The sequence below is a fragment of the Chinchilla lanigera genome, unplaced genomic scaffold, assembly GCF_000276665.1.
Source record: "Chinchilla lanigera isolate Chin_1 unplaced genomic scaffold, ChiLan1.0 scaffold00068, whole genome shotgun sequence".
In the NCBI taxonomy this organism is placed as follows: Eukaryota; Metazoa; Chordata; class Mammalia; order Rodentia; family Chinchillidae; genus Chinchilla; species Chinchilla lanigera.
This window is the reverse complement of record NW_004955469.1, coordinates 10744814-10771560: the sequence shown is the minus strand read 5'-3', so window position 1 is coordinate 10771560 and position 26747 is coordinate 10744814. Positions and strand designations below refer to the sequence as shown.

The 26747-nt window shown below is 41.8% G+C and overlaps 1 protein-coding gene across 1 annotated transcript; it reads left to right on the top strand.

Moving 5' to 3' along the window:
* Positions 1 to 26747, top strand: Trmt61b (tRNA methyltransferase 61B). The gene is made up of 7 exons (XM_013522617.1): positions 1 to 745; positions 5598 to 5700; positions 10283 to 10473; positions 24264 to 24355; positions 24993 to 25219; positions 26486 to 26566; positions 26656 to 26747. The coding sequence occupies exons 1-7, from the start codon at positions 32 to 34 to the stop codon at positions 26697 to 26699; spliced, it is 1452 nt and encodes a 483-aa protein (XP_013378071.1). The 5' UTR covers positions 1 to 31; the 3' UTR covers positions 26700 to 26747.

The following is a 26747-nucleotide window of genomic DNA, read 5'->3' as shown; positions in this document are numbered from 1 at the left end:
TGCGACTGCGACTGCGACTGCGCGGGGCATCATGCTGGCAGCTGGGCGCTGCTGTCCTGAAGCGCTAGGGCTGCGGCGCCTTTGGAGGCGGCCAGGGCTGGGGACTCATTCATTTCTGCGCCCCGTCAGGCCGCAGTCTTTTGAGGAAGCCGGGTCACTGTGTTACGAGTCCTCGCCTAGAGACGTACGGGATGCAGAGCCCGAACTCGAGGCGGCCCGAAGGGAAGCCTCGGGATCGGCGTCGTCCCCCGCTCTCCCTTTCCGCGGCCGGGACGTTGGGGTCGGATGTCCTTCGTCGCTGGAAAACCTCGGGCTGCGGACGCCGCGGGAGGTGTCCTCTCCTGGAGATCGCGGGGACTCGGGCGGAGAGCAGAACCAGCCCGATGCCCTGCACTGGGACGCCGGGTTTCCCTCGCTGCCCGCCCTGGCCCGGGCCGCGGGCGAGGCCGGAGAGCCTTACGTCTCCCCTTCCTGCCCAGCCTCTAGAGAAGGACCCTTTCGTGCTGGGGAGCTGATTTTAGCTGAGACTGGGAAGAGAGAAAATCACTTTAAAAAGTTATTTAGGTTGAGCAACGTCGGACACCTAAACAGTACGTGGGGGTCAGTCCCATTCAGCAAGATCGTAGGAAAGTTCCCCGGCCAGATACTGACGAGTTCCCTTGGTAAGCGTTTTATGCTGCGGAGGCCAGCGTTGGAAGACTACGTGTTACTGATGAAAAGAGGGCCCGCCATAACATACCCAAAGGTAATGCAGTGGGATTGGGCGCGTGTGGGTTTCCCGAAGAGCAGAAACGGGTGCGGTACCACAGTCCTGATTAATGTATTCAAAACACACCACAAAATAGTGTTTTTTGTTTGTATTTTGTTTTTGACAGTACTGAAAATTTAACCCAAGCTTCGTGTGTGCTAGGATATGCTGTACCACTGAGCTACATCCTCAGCCCTTATTTATTTTGTTTTGAAATAGGGTCTCGCTCAGTTTTTCGGGCTGGCCTGGAATTTATGGTTCTGCCTCAGCCTTCAGAGTAGCTGGGATTAGATTCACCACCCAGTTACATTTTTCGTTATGATAATGGATATAACATGATATTGCTAATTTTAAGAAGAAACAAGTTGGGCATGGTGGCGCACTCCTATAATCCTAGCACTAGGGAGGGTGAGGTAGGAGGATAGCAGTGAGTTCGAGGCCAGCCTGGGCTACATAAGCGGGTTGAAGGCCAGTCTGCACTACATAGCAAGACTGTCTGCAAAAAAAAAAAGAGGAAACAACCATTGTTTGTTTCAAAACAACTGAAGATTGAACCCAGGGCCCTACCTAGGCCTCCCAAAGTGCGGGGGTTACAGCGGTGTGTTACACGGTTTAATTGTCATTTGGTATTTGTGAAGATTATACCAATTTATTAAAGTAATGTGGCCAGGTATGGTGGCCCGTGCCTGTAATCCCAGCACTTGGGAGGCTGAGACAGGAGGATCACAAATTCCAGGCCAGCCTGGGTTGCAGAGGAAGATCCTGTCTCAACCTACCCACCCCCAACCAAAAAAAAAAGTTTTTTCCAGGACTCTGGAAATTTTCCCCAGAGGCATTAGACTAGTGGGGTCAGAGTATCTAAATTCTTGAGGGAAATTTACAGTTTCTTTTTCTTTCTTTTTTTTTTTTTAGCCCATGCTGGCCTCAAACTTGCAGTGATCCTCTTGCCTCAGTCTCTGGCATGCTAGGATTACAGGTGTGTGCCATCATATCCTACTATCAGGCACTTTTAATTTGGATTAGATCTGTAAATGGCAACAATCCACAAATTTTCTAATTAATCTTTTCTGCTGATTCACGTAATTATAACTTACATAAGGATAGTTGGAGAGTAAAATTGCTAACACTTAATGAAGGCTAAACTGCAACTTAAATATCAAAACCTTAGGGTGAGGATTAGATTCATATCATTGAATTAATCAGGAAAGAGGTTAGAATTCCTCTTTAAAAAAGTTAAGTCTAGAATGGTTGTTCAAAAGCCCAGAGTTAGCTGGGCCTGGACCTGGTGGGACAGACTGGTAATCCCAGCACTCAAGAGGCTGAGGCAGGAGAACTGACATGAGTTTGAAGCCATCCTGGGCTACATAGTAAGTTCAAGGCCAGCCTGAATTACAGAGTGAGACCCTGTCTCAAAAAACAGAAATCAAAAAGCCAAAGTTATCCAGGTGTGCTGGTAAATATTTTTCAGTCCCAGCACTCTGGGAGTCTAAGGCAGGAGGGCTGCAAGTTTGAGCCCAGCCCAGGCAGTTAGAGAATTAGTGAGATCCTATATCAAAATAAAAAATAACAAGGGCCATGAATATAGCTCAGTACATAGGCCCTGGCTTCAATCCCCACATCACAAAACAAATAAATAACTGTAGAAAACTTAGTAGAAGAATGGTATTTCATAACTGTGGAGGGTTCTTCTGGGAACCTCAAATGCATTTGGAAAGAGCAGGAAATGACTAAATGCCCATGTTCCACCTACATTTTTTTTTTTTTTTTTTTTTTAAAGAATAAAAGAAGGATAACATAATAATAGGGGGGACTTAGCAAATTACAGACAAAATGGTAGGAAATTATCAATGGTTATCATTTTACATATTATTCCACCTACATTTTGGATTGAAATTGTTAAATTGTTTATATAGTGGGATCCAAATTAGAAAACTCCTCCTGTTGAGACTATGTAACCCAAATATCAAGAAGCATAACTGTGTTCAAATATCTTTTGAAAATAATGTATTGAGTTTCTGTATCTTATCTGACAGCATCAAGAAAATAGAAGTACATTCTCAAGGGCTTTCCAACTGCCCAAGGAGCCTGGCCCAAAGGAAGGGATGTGGATGCCCGAAAGGGTGACATTTGGGAATGCAACTTTTTGACTAATATAGTTTAGAAATTATGTGTCTGTGTCATTTGGTTTAAGCCTTAGTCCAGCACTTTAGAAAATACATTTCATCTTTAATTAGACAACTATACCTATTAAATATTTATGTTCTGCAAGCGGAACTGTATTTGTTTTTTATTTATTAGTACTCATCTGCACAAAGTTATATTTCATTTGCAACTTAGTTGTGAGTAGGCAGAAGACTCCTAAAAGTCTCCTCCTTTTAGAATTTTTATCAGCAGCTCCTTCTGGAGAAAGGAAAGATAGTAAAAACTTATTTGATATGCTGCTTATTAGCAGCTCTGAAAGATTCAATAGTGAGGAAATGTTGAAAGAATTGCCAGCATTTAAAATTCTCTCTTGGTGTAATGGTCAATATCAAGGACTTTAGAGTTCAACATCAGTACACTTGACTTTTTTTTTTTTTTGCCGTGGCGTGACCTTGAGCAAATTACTCAACCTGTGATTTCTCCTCTTCTTTTTTTTTTTTTCTTTTTGATATGTAGTTTAGGGTGGCCTTGAACTCTTTTTTTTTTTTTTTCTTTTTGAGACAGGGTCTCTATACACAGTTCAGGTAGGCCTTGAGCTCACTTTCTAGCCCAGGCTGGCCTTGAACTTGCAACGGTTCTTCTGCCTGAGCCTCCCAAATGCTGGGATTACGGGGGTAAGCCACCACACCCAGCTAGGCCTTGAACTCTCAGTGATCCTCCTACCCCAGCCTCCTGTGCGCTGAGATTACAGATGTGTGCCACCATGCCCAGCAATGTGATGTTTCTCCCTTTTTTTCTTTTGTCTTTTTTGAGACAGGGTCTCGACATGCATGTGAGCTTGCCCTTGAGCTCACTTTGTAGCCCAGGCTGGTCTGGAACTTGCAAAGATCCTCCTGCCTCACCCTCCTGAGTGCTGGGATTACAGGTACACCTGGCTAGTGATTTCTCATTTTTGTAACAGGGATGATGGTATTTTTTCTCATATTGTTACTCTGATTAAATGAAATAATTGTAAAAACAGTTTGCATAGTTACAGCGTGGTAAAGTTTTAATAAACAACTCTTATTACTATCATCCATAATATTCCTATTACATTAACAAAAGCAATTATAGTATTTGGCAATTGGGTCCTCTATTCTTTTTTGTCTTTTTGAAACAAGGTTTCACTATGCAGTTCAGACCAGCTGAACTCACTTTGTAGTCTGGGCTGGCCTGGACCTTGCAGTGGTCCTCCTGCCTCAGCCTTCCGAGTACAGAGATTATAGGCATATAATCCTATTATGTAGGATTATTATAGGCATGCTCCACCACACCCAGCCTCCAATCTATTCTTATATCTTAATTCTAAATTAAAAGTTAAAAAAAAAAGTTCAGGGTTTCAAGCAGAGGATATGTGATAACTTCCTGACTGGCTTTCCTGCCTCTCATCTCTCTCCAGTACATCCTGGATTGCCCTGCCAGCTTAATCTTCATAAAATGCCATTTGTAATGTATCAGTGACATGCTCCGGTTGTTCGCCAGGTCAGGTTCAAAGGTCTCATGCTGGCATTAATGTCTGTATCTAGTCTGTCTTTGTTTTCTTCTCTCTCTCTCTTTTTTTTTTTTGGTACCAGGTGTCGAACTCACGACCTCAGGCTTACCAGGCAGGTACTGTACCAATGAGCTATATCCCTGGCCCAATAAGCTATATCCCCGGCCCTGTTTTCTCCAAATTCTCCACTCTGAAAAGCTGGGCATGGTGGCACATGCCTGTAATCCTAGCACTCAGGAGACTGAGGCAGGAGGATCTTTGTGAGTTTGAGACCAGCCTGGGCTACAGAGTGAGCTCAAGGCCAGCCTGAACTGCATAGCGAGACCCTGTCTCAAAAAGGCAAAAATAAATAAATAAATTCTCGTCTCTGCATCTTTGAGCTAGGGCAGTCTGCTGCTTTCTTCTTCCTTTGAATTCCTATGGTTCTTATTGTCTATAACTTTTCTAATTCTGAAATGTTGCCTTAATTGTGAATTATTTTTTTTCTGTCCTAGGGATTAAACCTAAGGATCACTGAGCTACATCTTCTTTTTTTATTTTTGAGACAGGCTCTCGCTGTGCAGTTCAGGCTGGCCTTGAGCTCGCTTTGTAGCCCAGGCTGTTCTGGAACTCGCAAAGATCCTCCTGCCTCAGCCTCCTGAGTGCTAGGATTACAGGCGTGTGCCACCATGCCCTGGCATCCTCACTTTTTTTTTTCTTCTTTTGAGATGGGCTTTTGCTAAATTGCTCAGGCTGGCCTCTAACTTGTGATACCCCTTCCTCAGCCTACCAGCACATAGCCATGAAGCTTGGCTGCCAATTTTTTTTTTTTTTGAGACAAAGTCTCTTTATGTACTTCTGGCTGGCCTTGAATTCAGTAGAAAGCCCTTGAGAATAGACTTCTGTTTTCTTGGCTCTTTCACTAAGATGTGTAGTCCAGGTCGACCTTGAACTCATGTTGATCCTTCTGCCTCAGGCTCCCAAGTGCTGGGATCACAGGGTACACCACCACACACAGTTGCTGATTGATCATTAAATCTTACTTCTTCACACAAAATACAAATCCTTGGTTGATGGGGCCAGAGTTCAGGCTGTTTTTTGTTTGTTTTGTTTCCTTCTCTTCTCAAACATTGTGTAGAATGGGCATGTAGTACGCATGTCTTAGTCACTGAGTCTCCCACACTATTTCCATCGTAGGATGTGAATATGGTACTCATGATGATGGATATCAACCCAGGTGATACTGTTTTAGAAGCTGGATCCGGCTCTGGTGGAATGAGTTTATTTTTATCCAAAGCAGGTAAGAGGTTGGGATAAGTGAGCTAGATCTAGATGATAAGACATTCAATTTGTTCATAATAGAGAGAAGACATACCTATCTTTATGATAGCACTGTCCTCAAAACCAAATGGAAGCAAGTGTATTTCTGGTTGTACATGTATTCTAATCACACTTTCTAACAGTCCCTCCCTTTTCTTTGCCTCTCACTTGCTCCACACTTTTTAATACTTATACTTTTTGTTGTTTTGTTTTTGTGACAGACTCTGCTTACGTAGCCCACGCTGGCCTTGAACTTGTGGCAATCCTCCTGTCTCAGCCTCGTGACTACTAAAATTACAAATATGCACCACCGCACTCAGTGTTTGAATTTGTGATTCTCCTGGTTTAGTCTCTCGGCATGCTGGGATTACAAGTGTGCACCAACCACCATGCCTGGTTTAAGATTCCTCCCCCGCACCCATGGTGCTGGAAATTGAACCCAGTGCCTTAGTATTGAGCAGCCCCAGTTTAAACTTGTCACCTTCCTATTCACCCTCCAGAGTGCTGGGATTTCGTTACCAAGCTTGGCTTTAAGTATGCCTTATCAGAACATAACATAGCTATTGAAATGTGCACAGATGTTAACTTTAAAATTTTTTTTTATGGTCTTTTTGAGACAGGGTCTCACTATGCAGTTCAGGCTGGCCTTGAGCTCACTTTGTAGCCCAGGCTGATCTTGAACTCACAATGATTCTCTTGCCTCAGCCTCCCGAGTGCTGGGATTACAGGTGTGCACCACCACACCTGGCAGATGTTAACTTTTGTATAGTTACCATGCATACGTAGTTATTACTTGGATGAAGGTAAGGAAGATTCCTGCAGCACAGATGCTTCCTCATGACCTAACTTCAGTCACCAGCAGTTAGTGTTGCCTGTTCTACACCTTGTGTCAGTGGAATGATGCAGCATGTACCCTTTTGTATCTGGCTATTTTTGTCATTACGTCTGGGATTCAGCCATCACTTAGAGCAGTTCTTTCATTTTAGTTACTGTACACTGTAATGATCAGTTCTACTGTTGGACATCTGAGTTGGACCTTGCAAATAGCATTGCTCTGAGTATTACACTTTTGGCGCATGTGTATCCATGTTGTTGAGTAATAATGCTGGACGAATACTCAGGTGACAGTGGTGGCGAACCTGTGGGTCAGCGGGCACGCAGAACCCTCTCTGCATGCAAGCCAAGTCTCCTCAGCAGCACTGCAGCATCCAAGCATTCAGGTTTAACTGCAGGGTTGGCATTGTGTGGTAAATAAGTGGAAAATGGGTTGCAGTTTGGGCACTCCTCTCTAAAAGCTTCGCCATCACTGATACAGGAGGAACAGGAGTGCCCCTACTGAGAGAGAGTTATATGCTGTTAGGGACAAAAGATTGTAGTTGGCATTCATAAATAAATGAATCACAATACAGCACTGTCATTAGTATGTAATAAGCATACTTCATCTGTATTAAGTGAAAGTTGGATTATGAAAAATGTCTTTTAAAAAGTCTCTTGAAATTGTCAGTTGGAAAAAGTACTGCTTGAAGTAGATGCCTTATCAAAAATCAAGAGGTGGGCTGGAGATTTAGCTCAGTGGCACAGTGCCTGCCTGGCAAGCGCAAAGTCCTGAGTTTGATTCCTGATACCAAAAAACAAAAAACCCCACAAGAATCAAGAGGTATGTAGTAAACATAAATTTCATGTTCTACCACCCCATGTCTGGTTATTGTTATCCTAGTTATTAGTGTCTCCTTTGACTACTTACTCCGTTTTGAGGTCAGATTGCTTTGGCTGGTCTGGCTACCCATGCACATTTCCTTCCTTACCTAATAATAGACCCCTAAACAGTCACAGCATTCTCTTTGGGTAGATTTTATAAAGTTTACAGATAGAAATATACTGACATTAAACTTACACATTTTATTCTTTGACCTTTTGCTGTCACATACGAACATAATCTGGATTACAATAGATCAGTAAATTCCTTCTGATCTCCTCAAATGTTTTGTTTGACTCTTCTGTACTTAGTTAAAGCCAGGCATTTCTTCACATCAGTGACAAGTTACTAAATGTATGCTTTCATTTGAGAAAGTAGATTTATAAAAGAGAAAAACTTGCGAGATATAGCTGGGCGTGGTGGTGTACCTGTAATCCCAGTACAACAAGAGGCTGAGGAGGTAGGAGGATCACAAGTTTCAGCGCTACCTGGGCAGTTTAGCAGCTAAGCAAAACCTTATCTCAAAACAAAAACGGCTGGGGCTGGGGATTTAGCTCAGTGGCACAGCACCTGCCTGGCAAGTGTGAGGTCGTGAATTCGATTCCTGGTACCAGAAAAAAACCAAAAAAAAAAAACCACAAAACAAAAAGGGCTGGGATGTAGCTCAGTGTGAAGGCCCTGAGTTCAAACTCCAGGACCATGGGAAGAAAAGAAGAGTAAGATAGGAGAAGTGGCCTTGTTTCTGTTGTCAGACGATTGTCATGGCATGAATAATCCCAGACCACAAATGATCAAGAAGTTAGTGGTATTTACCATTGGGCTGAAGGTTTTCTCTCCATTAATTTTTCCCAGTCATTTAGCCTATATTACCATTAACTTTATTGCCTGAGAACATGATGAGTTGCAGCTAGAATTGTATTTCAAAACACATCCTAGAAGTTGAAATTTTCCTTAGTAAACCATAGACAGATTGATCTGGGAGAGACCCCAAATGGAATCAAATCACCTCAGAGGTGGGTAGAAAATTAACTGCCTTAAGATGTAGTAGTGTTCTCTGGAATTGCAATTTTACTATGCTAAACAATTTGAAACTACTTCAGGGGCTGGGGATGTAGCTCAGTGGCATAGTACCTGCCTGGGAAACATGAGGTCCTGAGTTGGAGTCCCAGTACCAAAAAAAACAACTAACCAACCAAACAAACAAAAAAACCTGAAAACACTTCAGACATGTAGAAATACAAATACTTTTTAAATATGTGAAGGCTCTTGGGCTGTACCACTATCTGCTTCTAGCTTTCATCCGGGTCCCCCATTAGCATGCCGCTTTCCTGCTCCCAGTGGTATTTCCTGTGTGTCTCTGTTTGAGAGTGCATTGATCTGTTCTCTCAGGTGTGTGTTGTTTTGTGTGGATGTATCTGTAATAATAACTGATGTATTGTTTAATAGCTTAAAAAAATAAATTATGAAGGTTCAACTTCATCCAAATTAAAACTACAATGATAAGTTTTTTTTGAGACAGGGTCTCACTTTATAATTCAGGCTGGCCTTTAACTCATGGCAATCGTCCTACCTGGGCCTCTTGAGTGCTGGATTATAGGCATGCACCACCACACTCAGCTTTTTCACTTTTTATTTGCCCCCCCCCTCACCCCCCCCATACCAGGAATCGAACTCACGACCTTGCACTTGCCAGGCAGGTGCTGTGCCGCTGAGCTAAATCCCCAGCCCCTCTTTTTCACTTTTTTAGATTGATATACATAAAAAGTTTGATAATTCTTTATTGGTGAGGGTTAGAAAAATAGTTACCCTACTATATTTTTGGAAGTATAAATTGATACCACTTTTTGGAGGTGTTATGGTTGATACATTGTGTCAACTTGGGGAGTCTAGAGATTTGGCTAAGTGACTCAGCAGGAAGCCAGGGTGCTTACTTTGTATACATCCTGAGCCTGTGGAAGAGGAGTGCATGGAGATTATGTGAGAGCTACATGCCCCTTAGGTGGGGGTAGCCTGTTTACAGTGTAAGGCAGGGAAAGAAGCTACTTCGCGCCATTCTGCCCTTTTGCTCTGGCTGTTCGCTGTTCAGCTGCCATTCCCCTCTTTTTTTATTGTTTTTGTTTTTGTTTTTGTTTTTGTTTTTGTTTTTTCTCCGGTACCGGGAACCGAACTCACAACCTTGCGCTTGCCAGGCAGGCGCTTTGCCGCTGAGCTAAATCTGCCTCGGAGCCAGCCAAGTATGGCCTGAAACCTCCACAAACTGTAAGCTAAATAAACCTTTCCTTCCTTAATTTTGAGCGTTAGGTATTTTGTCTCAGCAACGAGAGAAAAGCAACCAAGACAGGAGGATAATGTTTAGTATTTTCAAAACAAAAAATTCACGTGCCCCTTGAGCCAGCAATTCCATTTTTAGGCCTTTATCTTACAGAGTTAAACTGGCTCATGTTACAGAAACATAGGCAGAGGAACGTTCCTTGCAGTATTGTTTGATTAGTAAAAGACTAGAAGTAGGCTAAACATTCATCAGTAGGTGACTGGTTAGATAAATTTTGGGAGAGCCGCACGGTGGGCTGTTAAAAGGAATGTAGCTGCTGAAATGACATAGTAAGGAAGAAAGAAGGTATGGAACAGTGTGTTTCGTTCTCGATGTGTTAGAAACCAGTTCCCTGCACACTTGCATTGGCACCAACTAGCATGGAAGGGTGAGTGGTAATATGGCTGCCTCTAAGGAAGATTGATGGGGATCAAGGATCACTTCGGTAACCATGAACTGTTTAAATGTTTTTCTGCATGTTTAGTGTCTTAGCAGAATAAATGCTCGACACTTTTTAAAATAAACTGTGAAATATCATAAATTATCTTACTTTAGTTGGATCTCAAGGACGGGTCATAAGTTTTGAAATACGGAAAGACCATCATGATGTGGCTAAGAAGAATTACAAACACTGGCGTGATTCATGGAAATTAAGTCATGCAGAAGAATGGCCGGACAATGTAAATTTTATTCACAAGGATATTTCAGGAGCAGCTGAAGACATCAAATCCTTAATATTTGATGCGGTAAGTTTTCTAAAGTGGATCCTATGAGTACAGAGAAAACAGGACCCCGTACCCCATACTGGGCGTATTATGTGTGCAATGAACTTAGGGCCTTGCATCTGCTGAGTAAACACTGCCACTAGGCTACATCCCAGCCCTCAGGCTTCTCTAGTATGGGCAGTGGTCTTCATTATATTTACCCTGTTTCCCTCACTAGGTGTGGAAAGAATATTTTCTTCTAATGCCCTTTAAATCAGGGAAGAAAGACACACTGATTTAGATGCTAAAGTTATCAATGAATGTGGCATAGTGAACAAAGACTAGGAAGAGAAGTGTTTTGAACTCAGCATTTGCAATATAAAGGAATAACAATTGGGAAGTAATGGGGAGCATATTGAGCCCAGCACCTAACCTCAGTTGTGAAAACAGGGAGAACAAATAGCCTCCACTGAGAAAGAATAAGCAAGAGTCATCTTCAGAAGTTAAAGCTGGGATGTGGAGAGGAATATTCATTAATGATGTTAAGGGTAAAGTCATTTATCACAAGCAAAGCTCCAGAAAAGTGGAATAGAAGAATTTGTGATAGGGGCTGGGGATTTAGCTCAGCGGCAAAGCGCCTGCCTGGCAAGCGCAAGGTCGTGAGTTCGGTTCCCGGTACCGGAGGAAAACCAAAAAAAAAAAAAAAAAAAGAATTTGTGAGTAGAGGGAATTTTATTTTATTTTTAATTTTTTCTTTTTTGAGAAAGGGTCTCTCTGTGTAGGTTATGATGATCCTCGGGCTCCTGAGTACTGAGATTACAGACGTGTGTCACCACATCCGGCTATGTAGAGGGATTTTTAGCAGTGAGGTTGAATTAGGGAGGAGATAAAAGCGTAGGTGAAAAGAGTATATTTTAAGCTGACACCAAAGGTGATAGAGGTGTGGGACACTGAAGTATTAGCTAGCTGCAAAGTTTTCGAATTCTGGTGTTAAATTGCCTCATCCTTGGTGATGCCGTTCAACGGTTCATGGCTTATCACTGGATTTAGACCTGGGTAAGGGGTCTTCCTTGCTGTTCTTTTTCTTTTTTTTTGTTTGTGTTTTGTTTTGTTACTTTTGAGACAAGGTCTTGCTATGTATTCCAGGCTGACCTTGAAATCACTGTATAGTCCAGACTGGCCTCAAACTTCTGGTGCTCATCCTTCCTCAGCCTCCCAAGTGTTGGGATCCAGGTGGTGCCACCACACCTGCCTTTCCTTGCTTTTCATATTGTCTGCTGGAGGGTTGGATTATTTTGGTGAAAAGTGAAGCAAAGTTCAGGGTGGTATTGCTGTAGACTGAAGCAGAGTTCAAAGAGAGAAAATTATTTTTATCAGCACTGATTCTCATCTTCTATATAACTAAAGTATATAGTTTTAGTGACAATAGTTCTTTTTCCTTATTGTTGTTTGGTATGCATATTACAGCTTAATATGCATACCTTTAAAAGGGTTCTTTTTGTTTTGTTTTTGATTTTTGAGACAGGATCTCACAATGTAGTTTAGGCTGGCCTTGAACTTGCAGTAGTCATCGTGCCTCAGCCTCCCAAATGCTAGCATTACAGATGTGCACACCACTCCCAGCTGAAAAACTCTATTTAGACCATCCACAGGAATATTAGAAATAGACATTAGTTATTTTTGCTTGAACGTGAAACACAACAGCTTAATGATATTGCTGAAGCTTTGTAGAAACCTGCCGAAAGATTCTTAATCAAAAAAGAATACTCCTTTAGGAGGAACAGGAAGAGTTTCAGATGCTGAGAAGAGTTAATTATTATTAGGGCCAAAGAGTTACAGTTGGTGTGCATATAAAAATCCTAATATAGAACTATCAAGACGGGGTTGGATTGTTAAAAATTGTCAGTTAATAAAAGTACTGTTTGACTGCAATGGCAATTAGAAGCACCAAAAAAGACACCTGGGATTTAGAGGAAGATTTGTTTATGTCAACAGGCACTAATTGGGATCCCTCCTAAAATATCAGGCCCTGATCTTTGGCAGTCTAGGGCTTTTATGGGATAAGCAAGCAGGAAGCACAGAGGCAGAATGGCTTGTGAATTGGGGATTGGTTTATACACTGTGCATCACAGTGACCAGCCATCTCTAAGAGACAGGAGCAACTGGAACTGGAAAGGAACTATTACCTGGGCAACTAAAAACTGAAGTATACTGGTTGGGGGTGGGGGAGCATTTTCTGTTGCATTTTCTCCCCTTTTTAGTTTCTCTGGTGAGTCTTTGCTGGGCGTATTATGTGTGCTTTTTTGAGACAAGGCCCAACTAGAAGCAGTAGCATTAGGGTTGTCAATGGTCCTAGCCAAGGTCCCCAAGACTGAAAGTTTTTTTTGTGAGGAGTTTGTGGTTTGTTTCCCTTACTATAGGGTTTCTCCCTAAGACTCTGACAATGGAGTGAAGGAGTTAATCTGACCTAGGAGTGTCCAGTGTGCCTTGGACACTCAAGTGTTTGATTGATTGTTCTCTTCTCTTGGGGCAACCATCTATAGAGTTTAAGGAGAAAATCACAGCTCGCAGGGAGCAAGGAAGCAAGGACTGGGTAAGCAGCTTGAAAAGACACAGAAATCAAGGGGAATAGGTATGGAGCAATCCTGTGAACAATGTCCTCAGGCTTCAGCTGTGTGTTGATCTGTCAGCATCAGGAGTGACAGTAGCAAGGCTTTGAATGCATCATCTCTTCAGAGTGTGCTTCTGGTCCAGGTAAATTTTTTAGCAGAGCTAAGGCTGGATTTCTGAAACTTGTAGATGTAGTTAATATGTACCTGGGTTATATGTGTGTGACTTACAAGCTGTTTTTTAAGCTTTCTAGAGCTTTGTGGCCTGTGTACTGTATGTAGTTTTTATTTAATGTAGGTTTTTAATTACCTCTGCTACAAATGCCAGCCCATTGTCTCTGCCCGTGATCAAGGGTAGGCCCTATATAGGAATGACTTTTTACAGCAGGATCCTACAAACTTTTATTGTCTTCTCAGTACAGGTAGGGAATGGGAGGTTGGGTCCCATGACACAGACGCTAAAATCTGAGCTGCCTGCAGTGGTACATGTGCCAGCGCAATGGCTTGAGCTTGCAGAACATACATTGAGGGCAGGTCTGATGGCTGGGGTTGATGTTTCAGTCAGTTGGATCTCCAGAGGGGGCCTAGGACTCTGGAGTGGATTTTTTTTTTGTCTTTTTGAGACAGGGTCTCGATATACAGCCCAGGCTGGCCTTGAGCTCACTTTGTAGCCCAGGCTGGTCTCAAACTCACAGTGATTCTCCTGCCTCAGCCTCCCGAGTGCTGGGATTACTAGTGTGTGCCACCACGCCCAGCCTTGGAGCGGATTATTTTGCATCATTGGTGGCAGGTTTCCAAACAGCAGCAGGAAGCAGTTTGCTGTGCAGATCATCCCTGCAGGAAAATTTTGGCCAAAATAGTTTTGTCCAAGATAACCACAGCATATCTAGCCTGTCAGACTCCATTCCTAACCAGAGCTACTTCCATCTATAAACAGAATGTACTTAGCATCTGTTACATGGGTATGTTTTCTAAGTCTGATCGGCTTGAGAATAGTTTATCAGACAGTGCCAGGTGTTATGGTCCATTGGGCCCAGCTTTGTGGGCAGGTATGGGGCAGGTATTGAGTGGTTTTATCACCAAAAGAGTCAGGCGGGGATTTTTGTATGAGTCCTTGGCACTGAGTGAGGTCCAGCATAGCATGTGGCACCAGGACAGTTAGGTCTTGGCTTAAGGTGAGCTTGTCAGCTTTTTTTCTATCTTTTTGAGACAGGGTCTCGATATGCAGTTCAGGCTGGCCTTGAGCTCACATTGTAGCTCAGGCTGGTCTTAAACTCACAACGATCCTCCTGCCTTAGCCTCCCAAGTGCTGGGATTAGAGGCGTACGCCACCATGCCCGGCTTTGTCAGCTTTCTTGATCTGAAGGACAGTGGCTATTAGAGCGCAAGAGCAGAGGAGGAGGCACCCCTTACTGGATCCAAGTATTTGCATAGGTAGGCCACTGGGTGCACCCAGGGCTGACCATCTGAGTAAGCATCATTTTTTTTGTGAATTCAGGGATCCAGATTCTATAGAAGCCAGCAGCTCCAAGAAATCTGTGGAGTTTCTTTCTTGTAACCAGTTTGTGCCAGATTTTACAACAGAGCTTGTGTGTCTTTCCAGCAGGCAGCTTGGAGGCATCATTAATAGGAAGTGCTTTTTAAAGAGGGAAGAAGTTTTTGAACCTTTGGGAGGTTGAGTCCAGGTCAGTTGTGAAGGGGGGCTGGCTGATAGGAGCCAGTTGAAGGCAGAAAAAGGCATTTTTTGGGGCAGGTGTACCACCAGGCTGTGGGTGGCGGAAGACTGAGGCAACATATATGGAGGGCAATTGTGGTGGCATTGGCAGCTCAGAGATCTTGAACTGGCTTTACAGACACGAGAGGTATATTTTAGCAGTTTGACAGTCTACACTGTTTGCTGGGGGGACCATGACGGAGCTGGGAGGGACAGAGACACCTAGGAGAAAAGATGCTGGTGGCTTCGCCAAATCTGTTGTTGGAGCCACCCCCAAAATAGTGGGAGAGTTCTCAACCCCTTGTGGCAATTGAGACCAAGTGAGCTGGCCTTTTATCTCAGGATCTTCCCAGTTGCAGGGGCTGATGGGAGCAGCTCACAAGCAGAGGAAGGCATCTTTTAAATCTAGAACAGTCCAAAAAGGCTGTATGAGTCAGACAGCACAGAGAGCTTGCCCGAGGTGATTAACAGTCTGTCAGTCTATCAGACTGATGCTCGGATAGATGCCTGTTTGTGCTTCCCATGACATCTGACAGCAGCGGGGGCCATGGTGAGGTGGCATGGTTGATGGCCAGGCCCAGAGGCAAGTCTTTAGTTTACATTTCTGGGAGGAGAATTTTCAGAGCTTCAGGACTGCAGTTACCTGTTTCAGGCAGATACAGACGTCATCTTTCTCTCAGGGAACAGTCAAAGTTGAAAGTGCAGGGTTTAGCAAGAGGAAGGCTGACTGGCTTGCTACGAAGGAGATGTCCTCACAGGCTTTAAGTTTGTGCCTGGCAGAAGGGGTGAGAGGCAAGAGTTCCAGTTGCCCTGGTGAGGGTAACTTTTTGATAGAGGGAACTTTTGAAAGCAGAGAGTTCGGTTCCGTTGTCTACCAGGAAGGTCACAGGTTTGCCCCTGACTTTAGCAATGACTGAGGGCTTTGGGGGGCCCAGTGTGATAGAGCTCTGTCTGCCCTATCTATTCAGGCCTGATGGGGAGCAACTCATTTGTCAGGGCTGACAGTCCAATTTTTCCTCAGTCAAAATGTGGAACTCAGAAGGAATTGTTGACAGTCATCTCAGGTGGGCATTCATGATGCCATCTGACCAGGACAGGCGTGTAAGCTGACGGCTCTGGAGGGAGGGCCTCTGTGGCCGAATGCAGGCAGTGGCCAGCTGGAACCAGTTCCATTGGCTGGAAGTAGACAAGTTAGGAGTGGGGAGTGAAGCTGTAGGTATTGGCAGCAACTTGGGCAGCTGATGAGTGTGCCAAGGCAGAATTCTCAGGAAGAATGGGCCTCTTTTTCTTTTTTTTTTCTTTGCAACGTAGAGAGCAGTTTGGTTTCATTTCTAACTCCATAAAAGCCCCTTTTCCTGCAGTCAGGGACTGTGGGTTTTAACTAATTAGTTCCCATTCTATCTCCCTATGATGTCACAACAGACAAAGGATGGGTGCCCCAAGAGAGAACATTCAGATGCCCACCTGGCCATGGGTGAGGACTTAGACACAACTTAGCTAAGGAGGGTGTGAGGCCTGTGTTATGCCATATGTTGGTCACCATGGAACTGCACTGCGACCAGTGCCAGTCTTGGTGCACAGACGGAGCAGCCTATTGCTTGTGCTGGCCATTCCACTCACTCACACCTTCATTCAGCACTCAGAGGTTAAGCATTCCAACCGCTCTTCCCTTGAGGGTGGCCTTAACTAACGAGAGGTGATCAAGTTCTTCTGCTCGAACTGAGTAGGACTGACAGACTAACTAGGGTGCTCCTAGGAGTCTTACCTGAGTCAAGCAGGCAGGCAGGCAGGCAGGCAGGCAGACAGATTGTATCCTCTTCTCTTTGGGGTCCAATGTGAGCTGCTCAAGGGGGGAGCCAGGAATCCTCCTCCAGACCTCCGAGGGGACACTAGAAATCTCAAGGGCGTGCCTTCGTGTTGGGTCCTGGAAAGGTCTTTGCTCTGCCCACGAGGGCCATGACTAGTGACCAAAGAGGTCAGCATGGTCAGTTTTCCCGACTGATGCACCAGATGCAGTGGCAAGCTGAAACACTGAAGCAGCACTCAGGATTTGGAGGCAGATTTATTTATGTTGATGGGCACTGACTGGGATCACTCCCAGTATTTCAGGCCCTGATCTCTGGGGGTCTAGAGTTTATATGGGATAAGCAAGCAGGAAGTACAGAGGCAGAATGACTTGTCAGTTGGGGATTGGCTTATCAGTGTGCATCATAGTGACCAGCTATGCGTCACAGTGACCAGCTGTTTCTAGGAGACAGGAGCAACCGGAACTGGAACAGGAACTACTACCTGGACAACTGAGAAACGGAAGTATACTGGCTCGGGGGGCATTTTCTGTTACATGACTGCCCGGTGTGGAGGCACACACCTGTAATCCCAGCACTTGGAAGGCAAGTGTGAGTCCAGCCTGGGCTACATAAGCAAGACCCTGTCTCAAAAAAAAATACTGTTTGAAGGTAGGTGTGATTAAAAGTCAAAAGGTGTATATTAAACATAAATTTCATGCTTCCCTACTTTTCTGTTTTTTTTCCTAATGGATTATTGCTCCCTTTGATTGTATCTCTTCCCAGCTGCCTTCTCACCTCCTGCGTTGCCTCTCTTTTCACCCCTTCCTCTCATCTCTAGAGTAGTCTTCTTACAATATGGCTGCAGTACTGTTACTCTTCTGGTGTAAATACAATCAGGAGTGCCCCACCTCTTTTTTTTTTTTTTTTTTTTTTTGCAGTATCAGGGATTAAACTCACGACCTTGCGCTTGCCAGGCAGGTGCTTATGCCACTGAGGTATACCCCCAGCCCCACCTCCCTTTTTTTGAGATAGGGTCTCACTTTGTAGTTCAGAGCTCAGGCTGGCCTTGAACTCACTATGCACCCCATGCTGGCTCAAAACTGCTGGTGATCCTCCTGCCTCAGCCTCCTAAATCCTGGCATTACAGGTGTGCGCCGCCACGCCCAGGTTTAGGAGCTTGTCATTTAAAGATTTCTAGTGTTCTTGAGAATATGATCTTAACCTTCCTTTCTAACTCCAGTTTTTTGTGTAACCTGCCTAGGCGTCCTCCCAACCAAAGCGATGGTAAACAAATGTAAAAGATATTAAACCGTAAATATAAAGAGAATAGAAAAAGAGATAATGAAAAGTTCCACAAAATTTAAACATTTTGGAAACAATGACTAACCATCAGAAGAGGAATAAACACAGTGGAGTCCTAACAATAAATGTACTCTGTAACATCACCCAAGTCACGGTGCTTAGTGAAAAAAAGCATTATGAAATAATGTGTATGAAATGAGCACATTTGCAAAATTCCAGCCAGGTGTGGTGTGGCCCATGTCTGTAATCCAAGCACTTGGGAGGCCGAGGCAGGGGAATCATCATGACTTTGTTTTTTTTTTTTTTTTTTGGTTTTTCTCCGGTACCGGGAACCGAACTCACGACCTTGCACTTGCCAGGCAGGCGCTTTCATCATGACTTTGAGTCCAGCCTGAGCTCTGCTACATAGTGAGTTCAAGGCCAGCCTGAACCTACATAGCCAGACCCTGTCTAAAAAAAATTTGCTATTTCAACTGAGAATACATTTATAGCTATATACATATGTTTTTAAACTATAAGATTATCTGGGAATATTATATCTTCAGGATGATCCTTACTTCTGAGGAGAGAAAAAGAAGGAAAAGGGAAATAATTTTAGAGTTGGTTAAACCTGGTCCACTGCAAAGCTCCTTATATAGTGATTGTAACCTTGGATAAGTAATTTGTCTGTACCTCAGACACCTATATTAAAATAGAAAAAAAAATAGTATCTGTTTCTTAGAGTGCTTGAGGATTAAATAACTCATGTAAAGGACATGGACTAGTGCCTGATACATACTATGCATTAGATACCAGCTATGATTTTCATTATGATTACCCTCCTTTTGCCTTTTCTGTACCTATTAATTCACTCTCTCTTGAAAGCTTAGATTAAAGGTCTTCTGATAGGAAATATGGAAACAAACCAGTGTCTAGATAACATGGCTAGAAAAGACAGTGAGAAAGTTGAAATTTTTAACTATAACAGTATGGGAGGTAATAAGGTTTTCTTATACTGCCAACAAAGAAGTTAAAACAGATGACCTTTGCTTGGACAGAGTTTCCAAACTTAAAGGCCCACTTACCATGCTCAAATGCCACCACCTAAAAGGCGACCAACTCTGGGGGTATAACCCAGTGGAGTTAACCCTGCAGCATGTGGACAGTGTTCAGTGCCTGGATAAAGCCACAGCAGAGGATAGCCCTTTAATGCGCAGCATTAAAGACTGCAATGGAAGCCGGTCCCCGCAGTGTTTTCTTTGAAATGTCACCCTTCCAGAAATATTCTAAGACCAAATTTACAAAAAAAAAAAAAAAAAAAGGAAGAAAACAACAACAAAGGATTGACTGGGCTACCTCAGCATACATTTCTGCCACATTCTTTTTTTTTTTTTTTTTTTTTCTTCTTTGAGACAGGGTCTTGCTATATGGTTCAGGCTGGCCTTGAGCTCACTTTGTAGTCCAGGCTGGTCTTGAACTCGCAACCGTCCTCCTGCCTCAGCCTCCTGAGTCCTGGGATTACAAGTGTGCACCACCACACCCAGCTCTGCCACATTTTTAAGTAGCAAAAAGAGGAAAAGTGCTTTCCTCTTCTGCAGGATGTAGGTTTATCAGCCATTAAAACTCGGACTCTTCCACCTTTTCACTAGCTGTGAACCAGCCTTCCTGTCCAAGGATGTGAAACTGCATAGTAGTGAGGCTGTGCACACTGATGTTTACAAGATTGAAAGAGTCATTCACCAAGCATCATCCCAAAGAATAACAAAACTTAACAAAATGTGCTTTCTGGAGAACTGCACCTTTTATTGTTTGCTTGCATATCAGTAATTTCTGCTGTCATAATGAAGATATTTCCAGGATTTTTTTCCTGATTAGAAGTGGTAGCCAGTATGTTAACTGTTGATATACAAATAGATGAAAAAGGATTGGAAATAGACTCTCAATCATGAAAACATTTTTACAATTTTTTTAAGAAACCATACTAAACAGGGTTTAAAGAAAATTACAACAGAAGTTTGAAGGTACAATGTTATAGTATCAAATTTCTACGTTGATTGTATACTTCAGGCGGGGAGAAACTGGTTCTCATGACATTCATTTTATTTTCATCTGTGATAGTCATGAATGCTTTTATTTTTCTTGGGGCGCTGAAAATGAGCTATAAAAAAAAGCTCTTTGAACATAATTTTAATTTCTGCAACGTTTTTTATTTTGTTTGTGGGCTGTTGGAGTTGTAATATTTTGTAGTGCTGGAGATTGAACCCAGGCCCTTGTGCATGCAAGGAAAGAACTCTACCACCGAGCCACATCCCCAGCCCCAGGAATTGTAATTTTTAATTGTCTTCTAAAATGGAGAATTAGGGGCTAGGGATATAGCTCAACAGTACAGTGCCTTGCTTGGCAAGTGCAAGGTCCTGAGTTCAATTCCTGATACCAAAGTAAAAAATAAAAAAATAAAATCTCACTTAGACCAGCTGGCTTATAGTCTGTGTCTCTCTTTCTCTGTCTGTCATGCCCGTACACACAAATTTCTTGCCATATCAACTTCTTAACTTGATTATGCTTAATACCCAAGATACATACTATTGTATTACTTGGGCTGGGGATATAGCTCAGTGGCACAAGCACCTGCCTGGCAAGCACAAGGTCCTGAGTTCGATTCCCAGTACCAAAAAACAAAACAAAAACACATACTACGGTATTACAGATTTATTTTCCTAGCAATAAATTTTCAGTTCTTCATGATTCCACTTAAAAAAAAGTCTTCCCCCACATGGAAGATTCCTTAATCATCTAACTGGAGGATTACCACCTTCTTTTGAATTACTGTACTCTTTTTTTTCTTGATTAGCTATACATTGTGTGTATGTGCTTGTCTCTGTATTTGTTACTGCACTGTATCTCCAGCCTTTTGGCCAGATTAGGCTTGAACTTGCTATACTGCCTCAACCTCCTACCATGCTAGGATTATAGGATATGCTACCAAGCCACCATGGCTGGCTTTGATAGACACCTAGAACTTGCTACATCCTTGTACTGTGCCAAAAGAAAACTCGGTTACACATTGAAGGAACTTCAGGTATAAACAGCTAGTAGAAAGTCACATAAACACGTGTGGATGTTGAGTTGGGTACAGTAAGAAGCTACAGATGCAGTTAGAAGAGGCTAGGTAATGGAGAATATTGAATGTATATCAAGCTGGTGCTCATGGACATTATTTTTTAGATAGCAGAAAACTATTGATGAATTTTTATTTTTTATTTTATTTTATTTTTTTATTTTTTTTTGTCTTTTTGAGACAGGGTCTCCCTATGTAGTTCAGGCTGGCCCTGAGCTCACTTTGTAGCCCAGGCTGGCCTTGAACTCTCAATGATCCTCCTGCCTCAGCCTCCTGAGTGCTGGGATTACAGGCATGTGCCACCACGCCTGGCACATGATAAATTTTTATTTTTTATTTTTTTATTTTTTTATTTTTTTATTTTAAAGAATAAAAGAAGGATAACATAATAATGGGGGGACTTAGCAAATTACAGACAAAATGGTAGGAAATTATCAATGGTTATCGTTTTACATATTATTGTCTACAAAATAGTTTCTCAGGAAAACAAATAGACAAATAATAGTGAGTTACAGACAAAAGAGGTAGGAGATTATCAAGAGTTGTTGTACTATACTTTGGTATCTTCAAAGTGGCTTCTAAAGAAAATAAATAGAGCTATACATGAGTGACCTATTGAAAAATCATTAACTATTCTCAATGGTTGTTGTAGGAAACACATAATAATAAACAGACATCCATTTATGAAATAGGATAGGAACATTACAAACTTTGCACAGTTATGGATAGATTAGTAGGAAAATATCAATGGCTGCTGTAATACATGGTGGTATCTTCAGAGTGGTTTCTCAGGAAGACAGAGATATGCAAGAGGGACCTATTAAGTAGTTACAGCCTAAGGGTTGTCAAAAATAGCATATTACCTCCTCACCAGTGACTCCTTTCACTGAGGTATGATGGCTGGAAGGAAGGCCAGGATTGAAAAGAAGGACCGAGAGACTTGCACCTGTGTCTAGCAACAGGCTGTTTTCTTGTTCCTCCATAGTCATGATTACCCAGGGCTCCTCGATGGAGAGGACGGTCTGGCCAGAGGAGTGATAAATTTTTAAATAGGACAATCAAATGCCCAGATTCTTGTTTCAGAATAATTATGGTGGAAGAAGGGAGGCTGGGTGTCTATGCCAAAAGCTAGTGTCATACTTCAACTAGCTATAATGAGGTTGTGACCTCTGGCTGTGGTAGAAGAATTAATTTGAGAAACACTGAAAAGATAGATTTGTAGGATTTTAATTCAAACAAAAGCCTTAGAAATCTCACATATTTTTTAAAAAATAAGCCAAGGCATAAAAAGTGAGGACTCTTACTTCCTGGTTTGAGTGGCTGAATTAATAATGCCTTTAGCCAAGAAGAGAGCATTCGAAGGGCTGTCAGGTTTCTTGGCTCTGCCTTCGCCTGGTACCACTCTTTGCTTCCTTTCCTTCTCATGGTCTTCAGAGCATAGTTTAAAGTAAGTCAGATACCTAATGCCACTGAGTTGTACACTTAACCTGGTCAAGATGGAAGATTGTATGTTTACAGTATTTTACCGTGTACAAGAAAGTAAAATCAAAATCAGATCTTACCATTTTTTAAGACATTTGAGTAAAGCTAAAAGCTGAGATTCTATGTAATCTGCTTCTTTCCTACCCATACCACATCCCTCCTGTTTCAGACCTCATCTCTTGCCATTTCCCTCCTTTTGTCTTCACGACAGTAACAGTGGCCTCTGCAGGCTCCCCAAGTAGCCCACTGTCTCCGAGCATTTGTATTTACTATTTTCTTTGTCTGGGGCATACTTGCTCCCTAAATTTCCATGGTGGAAACCTAATCATTTTCTTAGGGTCTCTTCACTGGTCAGCCTGTATAGAAAATGTGACCTCCTTTCCTTGTCACTGTCTGTCCCTTTACTCTGCTGAATAACTATAGTTATATAGTTCTTTGTGTCACTTATTATTCTCTCCTATATGTTTATATACTTAATTGGGTTTTTATCTGTCCACTTATTAGAATATAAGCCCGATGCAAACAGAATGTGAGCTCTCACATATTTACCACACAGCCAGATGCTTGACATGTAGAAAATGATAAATACTTACTTTTGTTTTCTGTTTTGACTGGATTTGTAATCCTTTATATGAAAGTTTTAGTCACTTATTATTCATTCTACTTATTTGGCTTCTTTTGTGAATATAGCCCTGTGTTCCACAACTGAATAAAGAAGAAAGACAAAGAGGCATGATTCATGAATTTTAGACCCTCTAAAATTTTTGTTCAAAGCTTTTTCCTTTGAATGTTAAAATTTTTTTTTTCTTTCTGGAAACAGTGTCCGGCTATGCAGTCCAGGTTGGCCCTGAACTCACTCTGTAGCCCAGGCTGCCCTCACACTTGCAATGATCTTCTTGACTCAGCCTGCTAAGCACTGGGATTACAGCCATGCATCACTATGCCCAGCTAAAACATTTCAGCATTTTTTACCCCCTTTCTTTGTGTGTCTGTGGTACTGGGGATTGAACTCAGGGTCTTGTGCATGCTAGGCAACCACTTTACCACTGAGTTATATCCGCAGCCCAAATGTTTGAGGTAATGTGAATTTCTACTATCAAAACTGAACTAAAGCATTTAAGTTTATAAATTTTAGCAACAGAAATTCAGAAGACCCCATTTTAAAAAATTTTTTATGTTGCAATGACATGTCTTACAGTTGGCAATATTGATAATACAGAAGTCTTTCTTTTTGTATATTTATGTACATAAATGTAGCCAAAGAAAGATTCCTATATTAATGTTGCCAAATGCAAGCTGTACCATTATGATATTTACATATAGTCAAGTACTATGACAGGTTGTATATATATATATATATATATTTTTTTGCCTTTTTGAGACAGGGTCTCACTATGCAGTTCAGGCTGGTCTTGAGCTCACTTTGTAGCCCGGGCTGGTATCGAACTTGCAATGATCCTGCTGCCTCAGCCTCCCGAGTGCAGGGAATAAAGGCATGCCCCACTACTCCCAGCGTAGGTCATATAATTTGAACTTACTCTTTGGGAAGCAGTAAAGTGACAGCTAAGGATACTGTTTTTGTTTTGTTTCTTGAGACAGGGTCATACTATGTAGTTTAGGCTGGCCTTAAACTCAGCAGTACTCCTGCCTCAGCCTCCCAAGTGCTGAGATTACAGGCGTGCACATCATGCCTGGCTAATGGTACTATTTTTAAAAAAATATGAAATACCCTAATGGGGTCATTGCCTTTTCAAAGTGTCATTTTATCACAATGACAAAAAGAAATCTATACTTTATTTAAACAACATTAGACTGATCCAGTTCTCCTTTCCTCCCCACAGGTAGCTTTGGATATGTTAAATCCTCAAGTGGCACTGCCTGCTTTATACCCATGTCTTAAACAGGGTGGTATATGTGTTGTGTATATGGCAAAGTAAGTAATGGGACTATTTTCCTGTATTTTAATGTGATTTTAAAATACACTTTCCTTTTACCTAGTACCAGATACAGTGTTCATTTTGTAACTGAGCAAGGCCTATGTGTCATGTTATAAAAGTGTTATCATGCAGCAGGTGTGGTGGTGCATGCCTATAATCCCAGCACTTGGGAGGCTGAGGCAGGATGATTGCTGTGAGTTTGAGGCCAGCTGGACTACATAGTGAGTTCAAGGCCAGCATGAACTACATAATAGGACTCCGTGTCAAAAACAAAACAACCATAAAAAAACCTGTTATAGTGCATGTCCTAAGTTCAATTACAGTGTGTATTCCTGTTTAAATCATCCTTTACAAATATAGTGACATAAGATGCATATTTCTTCTGATTGGAAGAAAAGTTTTAGAAGTATACTATGAACAGTGATACTAAATTATGGTCTCTATTTTTTATGTAGTATGTGAAATTACTTATTACATGCCCTAAATTGCATGTTCATCCCCCACTGACCTGGTTTAACAGTGGCATTTAAATTTGGGTATTAGTATTTAAATTTAAGTATGAATTGTACTGAACTAAAATAAAAGTAATTCTTTTAGTGGAACTGTTAAGTACATTTTTTGCCTTTCTGAAAGCATCACACAGGTTATTGAACTTTTAGATGGAATTCGCATCTGTGAACTTGCTCTCTCATGTGAAAAGATAAGCGAGGTCATTGTCAGAGACTGGTTGGTTTGCCGTGCAAAAGACAAAAATGGAATTTTACCTAGGAAAGTAGAACCTAAAATCAACACAGATTTACAATTACATTCTGAAAAGGAAATTGAAGATGAAGTTGAGGTGTTTCAAGAGGATAACCATGGTGAGCTTCAATTTTATTTTATGCATGTATTTGCATTAACAAATGGAGAATGGATTCCTGAGTGTATTGACTGTTAGGTAATATGTTGCTTAGGGATTTTTTCCTATAAAAATTAAAATGTGGTATTTATTCAGTTAAATTTAAGATGTGTAAGGGACAAAATAATGAATTTCTGTACCTTTTATATAAAACTGTGGTGTCTTTGAAGAATTGAGCTTGTCATTTTTTTTTGGTTTTTGCTTATCATAAGGTTGGTTTGAGAAAAAATTTAAATGTAACAATATGGATTTTTTGATTTAGTGGTACTAGGAATGGAACCACAAAGGTATATCCTTAGCCCTTTTTATTTTGAAACAGTGTTTCACTAAGTTACCTAAGCTGGACTCAAACTTGCAATCCTCCTGTGTTAGGCTTCTCAGTGCTGGGATTATAGGCATACCTGCCTCTACCAAAAGATGTTTTGTTTTTTAGTTTTTAGATACAGAGTCTTACCATGTAGTTCAGGCTGGCCTTGAACTCCAGAGATCCTCCTGTCTCAGCAGGATTACAGGTGTGCACCACTATACCTGATAATGATATTTTAAATATACATCCATGATTATTACTAAAGGGAATGGATTTAATGAGTCCCAATCTTCAGATAGTAATACTGTGAAAACCAACTCCTAAACTGTGGTGCACGCTTGTAATCCTAGCACTTAGGAGGCTGAGGTAGGAGGAAAGCTGTGAGTTCGAGGCCAGCCAGAACTACAGTAGTGAGACCTTATTTCAAAAAACAAACTAAAAAGCAAAAAACCAACTCCTAAGATGCTGCTCAAATTTCTTCTAGAACTAAATTTAGGTCCTTGTTATATGTATAGAGTATTAAAAGTTTTCAGGTATCCACTGATTTATGATATGGACTTACCCATTTGGTTATAAACCCTGTGTAAGGTTATTGTGTAATCATTGACAGATTACTTCTATACAGTAGCTGGAAGAGGAGCCCCAAAACGAATGCTTGAAAAAGTCTGAGAGCCAGGTAGGGTGCTACATGGGTGTAATCCCAGCACTTAGGAGGTTGAGGCAGGAGCACTGTGATTTTGAGTGTCTGGGCTACACAGTGAGTTCAAAGCCAATCTGAACTACATAGCAAGACCCTGTCTCAAAAAACAAAACAAAAAACAAACAAAAAGTCATAGTAAAGGGACAGTAATTAATATTTAATAGTTTTTGTGAATAAATTATAAAAGTTTATGTAGCATATATCTGTATTTTGTTCCACAGTAGAAGAATCACAATCTGATTTCCCATATGGATCCTTTCCCTATATTGCAAGACCTATCCGCTGGCAAAGTGGTCATACAGGTGAGTAATGTTTTCTATACGTAAGAAATTATTTTGTCTTCTAATTAATGAAATGTAGTGACATTACTTTTTTTCTTCTTTTAAATTAGCTTTCCTCGTCAAGTTGAGGAAAGTCAAACCACCATTTAACTGAGTATCTCAAATGACAGCAGTGGACTTGAAGATGAAAAAGTATCAAACT